Source organism: Dreissena polymorpha, chromosome 15, assembly GCF_020536995.1.
Source record: "Dreissena polymorpha isolate Duluth1 chromosome 15, UMN_Dpol_1.0, whole genome shotgun sequence".
NCBI classification, from domain to species: domain Eukaryota; kingdom Metazoa; phylum Mollusca; class Bivalvia; order Myida; family Dreissenidae; genus Dreissena; species Dreissena polymorpha.
In genome coordinates, this window is record NC_068369.1 from 53,963,465 (window position 1) to 53,974,856 (window position 11,392).

At 36.9% G+C, this 11,392-nt stretch overlaps 1 protein-coding gene across 1 annotated transcript in view; it reads right to left on the reverse strand.

The window, feature by feature from the left end:
• The window catches only part of LOC127859299 (uncharacterized), a 19,775-nt gene extending 8,584 nt beyond the window's left edge, over positions 1-11,191 (reverse strand). Inside the window, exons 1-9 of the mRNA XM_052396554.1 lie at positions 10,241-11,191; positions 7,316-7,447; positions 3,773-3,926; positions 3,521-3,582; positions 2,971-3,264; positions 2,564-2,723; positions 2,011-2,196; positions 1,422-1,598; positions 680-869 (exon numbers count right to left, since the gene is read on the reverse strand). Of these exons, the coding sequence (XP_052252514.1) occupies positions 680-869; positions 1,422-1,598; positions 2,011-2,196; positions 2,564-2,723; positions 2,971-3,264; positions 3,521-3,582; positions 3,773-3,926; positions 7,316-7,447; positions 10,241-10,945 (2,060 nt within the window). The 5' untranslated portion in view covers positions 10,946-11,191. The remainder of the gene's footprint in view (positions 1-679; positions 870-1,421; positions 1,599-2,010; positions 2,197-2,563; positions 2,724-2,970; positions 3,265-3,520; positions 3,583-3,772; positions 3,927-7,315; positions 7,448-10,240) is intronic.
• Positions 11,192-11,392: the final 201 nt, after the last annotated feature.

Sequence of the window (11,392 nt, forward strand, 5' to 3'; positions counted from 1 at the left end):
CTTTAAAGTGAGGCCTCGCTTCCATTGCTCTTTATACTTTTACATGTTAACATGTTGACAGGAATAAGGAAGTAAGTACTAAATATGAGAACATAGCCTTTTAAGTATAAACGCTCTTGCGCTGGTAATACTCTGAAAATAAAAGGTGTACGCACAAACTGTATTGATGTCGAGAATTGAGTGTTAAACTGTTCTATCTATTAAGCCTTTTCATTCGAGATAAAATTGTTTCATACAGTAAAACACTGTTACAAAGACGCGGATATGTTTCCAATGTTCTGATGGTATACTCAAATCAGCCAATGGAATAAATGAAGTGTATTCATTCGTACCTAGCCGCGGGAAATTTTATTGGAATTTTATTGGACACTTACAAAGGTCAGGCTAAGGTGAAAAGCTGGCTTATTCAGCTTACGCCGAAAAAACAACATTATACCATATTTGTCAGGAAGTTACATTAAGTAAAACAGGTTCTTCGTAAATACCCAGACTACGAATATGCGATCGAGGTGTCGAATACATGTTTTTATTATACTCAAATGATCAATACACAAAATTTAAACACAACAATGTCCAGCGAATTTCGAGTAAAGAACATCATCACGTGGTTAACTATGGTGGATATGTTTGGTTAAGAGCTATGTTCGGGAAAATTCCAATCTTCGCGAAGTTAACCTACCTGTCGTTGCTCTTGCGCAGGTCACTTCCAGGCCGGTACGACTTGAACTGGAACGATTGGTTCAGCGACTCTTTGCTGTCATGGTCTTTCGTTCTTCGCATGCCCGGCTCCTTCCGGCGGCTGGTTTCCGGTGATTGCTTGGACTTTTTCATTTCCAAATTGGAGTGTTCTTTCGGTTTTATCTTGCGACCTGTATACAGGCGTTTACTAAATTAGTTCCTTAAATATCTAAAACAACAGTTATATTTATTAAGCGTTTTAACCGCAAAATATATTAATTATAACGTAAAAACGCGATAATTATGTATTAACATATACAAATGGTTTAACTATAACCATTATTGAGCTGTTTCAATAAGTGTTAATTCAGTGTGATTTAATTGTTTATTGCAGTTGTTAAATATAAATTACGAATTCACAAGAAATTGTTAAACTTTCAACTTACAATATAATTGTTAAAGCTTAAAACATCACATTTTTGGGGTGGAACCATTTTGTTCTCATTAATATCACTTTAAGTTTACTTTATTCATTTTTACAATATGCTTAGGTAATTAGCCTTACAGTTAACACGATTTTTCTTGATCTTTTGTGTGTCTTAATTAGATATATAGTCTGACTAGACTCAGACGGTTTAAAGGTAGCATACCAAACGTTCAAATTTATATTAAATTGTTAAACCCTATACAGGGAAGAAGAAATATCGACTACACGCGCTCGCGCAATGCGCATGCGCTCTCACCTTCCACCACGTGCAAGAATGCGTTACGCGCGTTTTTGCGTTCCTGTGCTTCTTCGAGCTTTTTGGATTCCAGATAGTTGTACCAAGTATGCGGGGCCTTGGACTGACCCTTTTTCTTGGACCTGCGCGTGAGACGGGCTTCGTTTTCCTTCTCTTGATCTTCAATGAGGCTCTCGACTGAGATGTGAATAAATACAATCGATGTTTTAATCGATGTATGCGTTGATTTATTGAATTTAGGAACGACGAATTAGCTTTTGTTCAAATTTTCGCCATTTTGGTTGTGTCAGTCGTATCAAGGCGATCAGTAACACATTAAACGAAAGGAAGGTCAGAACGAAAGACAAATAAATAATTTGATTGATAGACTGACTGATTGCTTAATTAATTTACGAAAAGAGGTTAGATTGTTAATAAGTGTTTGTATATTTGGTGATTTATTGGTAACAACGTTAAGATGATTGTTCGGATATTAAAATAGAATAATAACATTTTGCCTGTTCATGTATTTTATAACGAAGATCTCAAACATAAAAAAGGCTAGAAATATTTTCTTAGAAAAACCATTTGAGTGTATGACAGTACATACCCGAAGACCCATGCGCCATCGACTTCCGGCGCGCCGAGGTTCGCGTCTCCCTGGGGAGCGGCGTCGGCTGCGTCACCGGAAGGTGCTCTCCCTTGCGGACCCAGTTGAGTACTCGGTCGTACAGGAAGTTGAGGCCGTTCTTTGCGGTGGAACCGACGTTAGAAGTCCCGGGTAATGTGATGTTGTCTGTGAGAAAAAAAATGTATAGCAGTATATACACAATTACCATTTTTTTATTTAAAAATTGTATTTTAATTCATTTTTCAATGTTATATGTTTATGACTTTTTGTGAGTACCAAGACATTTGCACACGAAACAAATTAAGCATTTAATATCAATAACGATATTTAGAGAAAAAAGCAATATCAAGATGAAAAAATTGCTGTATTTACATATGTCCGGAATGACTGACGTCCGGGACAAATATGCGCGGCTATGCGAAAAAATATCAGGATTAAAGTAGTGGGACGTTACTGGCTCCTGCTTAAATATTTCGCTATAATAGTTTATGAGATAACATTATGATGTTTGTAACAATTCTACGTCGCAAACCTGTCTCCCCAAGCAGTTTCTCAAGGTAGTCCCGGTCCTTGTACATCGATCCCAGGATCTGCTTCATCATGTTTTCGTCTACGTCTTCCGGTCCAGCCGGAACTTCCGGTCCGCCAATTTCCTGTGCGGGCTCCAGAATTCGCCCATCAGATGGCCGAGCCTGCGTCATGAAAATGAACATTGAGTTTACCGTTTTATCGTTTATGGTTTTAAAACTTGTCCGTTACTTGCACTTAATTTTTGCTCATTGTCAAGTGACATTTAAAGTTATGCTGGCCAGATCAAATGGCATGTATACATTGTACGCAATGTGTTTACTAAATGCTCAAAATGACAATAGCTTAAAAAATAGTTTGCGGACAAAGACAAGTACAATTTTGGTGGATTTCGGGGGCGTCAAAACCAACCTTCATGCGCCCAGGCATAGGCGTCATTTGGCGGCCGAGCTTAGCCCTGTTGTGGGCGGGTGGCGGCTGGGACGGGGGCGCCGGCATGTGACTCGGCGGCGGATGAACCACGTGGGCGGACGGCGCCCGAATGTGCGTGGACCCCTCTTCCTGTATGACGGACACGTTGTCGCGGTGTGATGAGCCGTTTGAACCCATGGAGACATCGTGCGTGTCGTCGCTAAGGTGCGAGTGCGCTCGTTGCGCCTGCGCATTCTCTCGGTTCTTCCGGGCCTTTTCCGAACGGTCCTTTGACTAGATTTTAAAGATTAAAACAAACTTAAAAAAAATATTTTCGGATGAAAATTTAAATTTAAAAAAATGTAATGAATCACTTGAACCGATGTTTTATGTCGAATAAACGTGCTTTCGCGACATTTTATTGAAACTCGTATAGAACATAAGCTTTTCATGGTATTTTAACGCAAACACTTTACTACAACTATTTAGTAATTGTTCGCACATTTAATTTTTTTTATTTTTTTATAATGAACAAAATAATAAAGCTTGCCTTCTTCTGTAGCGTTATTTCTTCGGGGCTGATGGTGTTTTTCCGCTTCCTTGCAACTGGCACTGAAACAGTTCACGACATTATACCGCAGCTTTTTACCATTTTAAAGATAACAAAATAACATTTACAACTCATGCGCCTCTAAATAAAGAGTATGCGTTTAAGATTGTTACTTATTTTAAAAAGAAACTCATAAATGAGTACTTTGCAATGGCCCTTGTACAATTAGTTGAAGATTTATTTCCACTCTACCCTTGTGGCTTTCCGACATGGCGTGTTTCGCCTTCTCGATTCCGTCTTGGAAGTCGTCCTTATCCGGCCTCATTCGGGCACCTTTCTGGAAGTAGTTCAGGGCAGCCTCGTATTCGCCTTGTTCTAATAATATCTCAGCCTTCTGCAAGAGGCCCTGTTAAATAAAAGGAAGGTAGCGTGTATGTACATGTATATAGTATGTTCTTGTTGAGTCGTGGGTTCTTTTTGAGTCATGGTTATAGAGATCGCGTAAAGGAGCCCATACACCAAGCGCGTTCTTAGACAGTTCGACCACGTTCTGAAGAAAATGCAGATCGGGATGTGAACTTGCTTGAACGTGTAGTTTTGGTCAGAAAAAAATCTACAATATGATTGAATAACTTTCATACACAATTCGTGCTACGTGCAGCTCGTTCCTATCCCGTCCTATCCCGTTGCCAGTCCGTCTTTATCCAGTTCAAATCGGGTCAATTTTTCCATTGTCCCCGTTGGTATACCGTTTCAAGTCAGACCGAGCCCGTCCTCAGCCAGATCGATCACGTTCGTACGCAGTTCTTCTTTATTTGTTGTCAGTGGTAACTCGTTCAAAGGCAGATCTCACTCCGTCTTACTACGTTCTTAGTACGTTTAGGACCTAGTTGCAGCCACTTATCTTTTAGTTTCTATTTATTTACACGAAACAAGATCGTACTTGAGACGTAGTGCGGACGGGGTCGGTCTGTCTGAGAACGGATTGGACGGACTAGAAACGGACTCGATCTGTGTGGCATCGTACCTGTAATTTCGGTCCGATCGCAATACGGTCTGGCACGTGTCTAACCCAACCTTAGTACGACCTATCCGTTCTTAGTACGTCCATTCCGTTTGCAGTACGTTGTTACTACGTTTAATTATAGAACGAGATTATCGAAAAAAAAAATTGAGTAGGCTCAAAGTTCTGAAACACCTCTCCCATTCAACTCCGTTCCAGGCCGTCCACACAGTTCGAAGACAGTTCGTAACACGTTGCTACTACGATCACTCCGTTCTCACACAGTTCGAGCCCGCTTAGTCACATTTTTCAGGACGTACTTCGAACGGAGTTGGTGTATCGGGGGTATAAAGAAACCTTGATTTAACGCTCGACTATGATGTAGTTCGTTACGGTAAATAGTTTTGACACAGTAAACATTTTTTGCTGATCAAAAATGCGACAAAAAATGTAAAAATTGTAATTCATCATAACTCGATACGTTATTATCAAATACATTAATACGTATGTATCGTTCAAATAGTGTTTGTAACTTGTAAGTAATACAACAGCGTTAATTTATGAGTATTTTCCATGTTACATCGTCTGTTGACTTGTTTCCAAGAAATTTACCTCCCCTGCAATGTCAGTTATAAAGTTATCGTATGCATATCTAGAAATTGTAACAGCCAATCAGAAACCGAAACCCAAGAACAACTTTATTTTCAAGACGGCATTCTATACATAGATGGTAACGTCACTACGTTATTGTCACCAGTAAGACCGGTGTGACACAATGTTCAAGACGGCGGTTTGCCACTATCAATACAATACAATCGATTGTTTTAATGTTTGCAGACGAAAAACATTTGGGAAAATAATTAAAGACCAAAGGTTAATAATTATGTTTTTATGTATTATCTTGTTGTGGAATATATGTTAATAAGTTAATTTAAAAATTGAAATAAATTCTCGATGAGTTGAAATGTACGACCACTGAAAGAAGATTTAAATTTCCGCACAATTATTGTTACACCAATGTAATGACAACGGTGCATTTAAATAAAACTGAGATTACAGTTTAGGGTCGAAATGAACAATTTCATGTACAATTTGCAAATAATAACATTTATATTTAACAAATCAAATTATATGTGATTAAGTCAAAACTACATGGGTAAGTCGACCAACTACACTAAAATGTTAGAAAGGTATACCAAAGGTAAAAAGAGATTAATCAATGTAACATTCACCAAGGTACGTTTAAACGTTAAATGAAATCACCTCGGACCCATGGGTTGATTATGTTTCGCGCCCCATTAAATCTTTTGTTTTCACTTTTTTGTCACCGGGGTTCAACGGGTATTACTTTCGATCCGAATTTAACTTAGCGCACGGTTTCATGTTTCACACGTGTATTTGAAGCACTGATTTTTTTTATAGATAAGTGTTTTGTGGTTTTATTATAAAATGTTTTATCAAAACTCTAAATGAAATTTGTTAGTATTGGTTAGTAATCATGACGATTAGAAGCTTTCGAAAATATGAGGACACTATTTAGGTCGTATCCCTATACACTTACGTAGAAGAATTTAGTTGTACTTTCGCCGTAAAGTTTGCCAATTTAACCCATTTATGCCTAGTGGACTCTCCCATCCTTCTAAATTGTATCAATTTATTTCCAAAATTAGGGATGTCTAGTATATTTATTTCTATATTTAGAATATTACTTACTGAAATTCCTTTAAGCAAACAGCGTAGACCCAGCATGCGGCGTCTCATCTGGGTCTACGCTGTTTGCAAAGTCCTTTTTTCAGGACGCTAGGCATAAATGGGTTAATTAAAAGGACTTGGTCGTAGATTTTCGTAGTTTTGCAAATGCCATTCAATATATTTCTCTAACGAATGCATGATATACAAAACAGTCAAACATATTTATATCAGCAATAATTAAGTTTAATAAAAATAAAATTTCCTTGTCGACGATACGAATCCAGGATCTCAAATGTAACGCGCACCTCTATCTAAACTTTTCCGGTGTCAGCGAATTTCTTGCATGTCTGTTACGCTATGATAGTATAGATGTAATGTCCCAACATATATATCAAAAGCTTTACAACTAGTTTATTTTATTGTACCGATACCGATTGATTGTTATTTTAAACGAACCTACATATTAAAATGTTCTGTAAGTAATGGGTGTTATTTCGTTTTATAAATATAATGTACCCGTATACATTCCTTTGAACTTATCACACACTTTTTTGAAAAATATCAATTTGCTAAACGGTTTAAAAATCCACTTTAAGCTTTTTATCAACATAAGATAATAATTAACTAATAATATGATATTCTCATTCTCAGTAAAACGATTAAATATTTAAAGTCACGATTTTCGTGTTGAGATGTCAAATTCTTAAATTTCCTAGCATGTTTACTCAAAAAGTGCAAATTTCTTAGTAATCTAATGTCAGAGTGAGATCATCAGTGTTTATTGGTTTGAAATCTTTATTTAGCAAGGTGGAAAACAGCATTGACAATTCACATTTTGTTAATTTAATGTTTCCCAATGTTAATCTTTTTTCTTAATTCGCTCAACTTTCACACACATTCTATCTCTATGTAAACGAAGAAGAACGAATATAAGCATCGCATCGGCCTTGTTTCCCAATCCATTAGCAAATGTACAAGGATAATGTATAATTACGATACATTTTACATATTAACGTATACTTTTGATTTGTTTGAAATATAGTTTAAAATAAACTGTTATAAATATTATAAATCACTGGGAATACGGTTACCAAAGTTACCTCGTGATATAGCGGATCTATCTTCAGAGCGACGTCTGCGTCCTGCGCGGCCTTTCGGAGCTTCCCCAACTTCCGATACACACGTGACCTTGCAATCATGGTATTCTTCTCGTCCGAAATAAACTTAAGTGCCTACAAAAGAGAAAAAATAGAACCTTAAAATTAGTTCAGGTTATAGCCATACCTGTTTTTTTTTAAATAAATGCCGGAGTCGAGTCCGTTTCGTGGTTGAACCGGCATTTGATTATTTTTTAAGAAATATCTTGCAATTAATTTTCGAACAGAGCTGTATGATATAATATATAAGAAAAATGGTCAAATTTTTAAAACATTAAAGGAACAACGTTCTAATTTTAAAATTATTATAATATGAATCCTTATTGCAGACATACAATCCGCGTCGTGCGAAAATGGGTTTAATGTCTTATGCGTCCAGAGTAGTTCCAGCCCAGCCTGCACACCCGCGAAGTCTGATCAAGGGCTACTCTGTCTATGAAACTATACGTAGGGTCAATATTCAAACGTTACAATTTAGCGCAAACATCGTCGGCATGTCAGATCTGAATGGTGTATAGATTCATGTATATTGTATGTCCAGATAACGAAATATGACGTTCGTGGCTTTAATTTAGCACTGTTATATTTTCATGGCCTTTGAAAAACAAACTTGAAGAGTCATCATATTCTATCGTCTTGTTACACTATGTTCTTTTGTTTGACACACGTTATTTAATATCCTCCCTGTAAAACGTAAATATCCGGAAAACTAAAAAGGCATATTCGACAAAGCAAAACCGAGAAGTTAAGTAAAAGATGCCCCTTTTCCGCGACTCGAAGTTAAGCGGTCTCGATTCACACAGGCTCGCTATGAGTCTTAACTTTTAACTCTTTCAGTGCTGTAACCGAATTTTGAAGGCCTTTGCAAACAGTTTGGATCCAGATGAGACGCCACAAAACGTTGCGTCTCATCAGGATCCAAACTGTTTGCTATTCTTCTAGTATGCTTTGAAAAAAATCGAAGAAAATACTAATTTTAGAAATTCAGCAGACGACATTTTAGCAGGCGACAAAATTCCCAGCATGCAAAGGGTCAACGCCTCTCCCAACAGGCTTGCACATACTGTATATGCCGATCTGAATTTTCATTTGTAAAACACTTTTTTAATACCAAGTGCTACTGTTACAAACGCAAAAATAGCGTTTGATCTATTTCAAATGATCAGTGTTCTTAATCAATACAATATTTAAATAGTGATGGCCAATGCTGGCTTGTATATATTGGCCATTAATGTTTCTTGTTATTGATTTATTGTAAACAACAAATTATCAATGTGCCGATCCATACAGAGATTCATTTAGACAGGAGTGCTGTATTTTTTTAATTCTTGTCCGACCTGAATGCGTTTCTAGTGACACGACTCTGTCATACTTAAGGTCATAATACCGGGTGTATTAAATATTTTCCTTATATAATTCAATTAAAAAGCGACAACTGCAACAGCAAATAATGGCAATATTTTGCACAAAGTCCCACATTACCATTACTGATAGAGCATTATTAACCAAACTGATTGAACCAATGACTTAGTGATCTCCTATGACTCAATAATTTAGTATAATGTAACCTTTATGCAAGATGGCTACCGGCAGGCAATATTGAATTTTGTTATAAAAAAAGGAAAACAAATATCTAGAATACGTAATACGTAACATTATCACAAAACTGCCTAAACGTAATATAAAGCTAAAGAAGTTTAAGAAAATTCGTGAAAAAGAAGTTGTTTGAAAGACAAATCGACAAACCAAGAAAAAAATGACCAAAGTGACGTCACGATGTGGTTGCTTATCTAGAATATTTGCGGATATGTTCGTAAAAGTAGTTCATAAGTGGCCAGTTATTTAAGATAAAATCTCATGAAACGGGGTTGTTTAAATATATTTAATCCCATACTTATGACTGTCTGAAAAGGCGAGAAATGTGGGCAGGTGTAGTGGTGAAGGCAGCATTGTTATCACAAACAAAGATACTTTAACAGATTGGATACATCATTACAAATCTTTTAAATCCATGCTGGGTTGGAGGCTTCAAATAGTTTACTTCGCAATGCAGTGTCCCGGACAACAATGATTTGACATTCGACTTTTTAATTATCAAATTCTTGCCACGTCGTTTGTGATGTTATGTCGTTCTATGGGTCGCAAAGGCTTTAGAAACAATCTTAAATTTGATTGATATGTGTTTGCGACCTATACGACGACGACTGGTATATTTTGAAGCGTTTTGTTTCAGCATTGTTATTATTCAACAAAAAATGAGCATCAAGAACGTTTAAGAGCTTAAGAGTTTAAGTGTATAACATAATCTCATTTTTTAAACTTGTCCATTGCTAAACAAACTGTACATCTATGTGAGTGCAACATAGTAAAGCTATTAATATAGCATGTTAGAAACTCGAACAATTTCATCACAAACCCTAACTTTAAACTGTATCGCTGTTTACAGTTTTACAAACATTTTAAAAACAACGACAGTTTTCTCGTGCATATGAATCACGAGTACGTAACCGATTCCCCATGTTTAATTGCAACAGATCATAACGGCATGGGATTGTTATACACTTTACTTGATATTAACAATAATGTATTCAGACATGCATTATTTAGAGTAAGTATAGACTGCGGAGTTGGGCTCATGGAGGTCATAACGAGCGATGAAAATTTATGTTAAAACGTAGCACAAGGTATTTGCCAGCACCCGCGTGCAGTATGTTATAATAGAATATCGTCTGTACGCATTAATGCACTTTAAATGTTTATGGCAAAACATAATTTAAATTCTGCTATTAAACGTGATAGAAACACACATATGTTTATGACAAATATTGAATTACAAATTGAATTTTAATTAAAAATAAGTTTACTCACATGGTTATAGCTTTTGAGGGCTTGTTCGTAGTTGCCTTCATCGCTGAATTTGTCGCCTTCCTTTTTGTAAAGTTCGTGCATGTATTCTATTCTGTTTTGTTCCGGTTTAGGCTTTTGAAGTAGCTTTGGTAACTTTGGTAATGTTCGTTGTGTTGTGTTGCCGTTTGTACTTTGATGACTTTGGTGATTCGTCGTGTGGACATGGTTACCGTTCGCATGGACATTGTTTGAATGATGACCGTTACTGGTGTGATGATGGTGATTATTGGAGAGATTATTTGATTGGTGGCCATTGGTCACGTGATGATTGCCATTTGAGAGATGGTTCGTATTAGATTTGTGGGAATTCAGACTCGTGTTGTGCGCCTGTCGCGGCGTTGATGCCCGACTGGACACGGAGGTATCCGAATGTTTCAAATTTCCAATCTCTCGGAACGGAACTTCCGGAAGAGCCCTCCCGTGCCTGCCGGTTGCTACAATTGTCTTTTTAATATCCGTTTGTTTTGGTACCCTGGGCAAAGCTCGAGCGACCTTGACGTTGGGGTCCATCTTGGAAAGGTTTGAGTTAGGGACGGTAGGAAGCGCTCTGGATGGTTTTACGGAATTCAAAGGTTTCATTGAATAGTGTGAGTTTTTCGGGATTCTTGGCAGAGAGCGAATGTGCTTGGGCTGCGTGCTCTCTGGAATGAGTACCTGTACTCCCATCTCAGAATTAATCCAACAAGAGGTCGCCGAGGGCTTCGAATCAATCAGAAGCCTAAGGTCTTTCTCTTATTGTAGCACAGTTTTGTAATGACAAAATAACAATCAAAATATATACACAAACACGTTTTACTCCACTGATTTCACTTTCATAAAATTAGTTCGAAAACTGTCACATTGAAAATCGACAATTATTTAATCACGTCCGCCGCCATTTTGAATTTGTCGATCCGCACTTGAACGCAATACCGAAAAGGAACCTGAAATAAATAAAAAACGTACATTTATATTTCATATAGTTATTCATATTCACTCAGTTAACATAAAACCAAAATTCCATAAGTATCAAGAAAATAATAACAATTATTTATCTATTTTATTACATAGAGAACCACACTTGACAAAGACCAATCGAAAATAATTGTTGTTAGTCCAAAGGTTTTCCGTTGC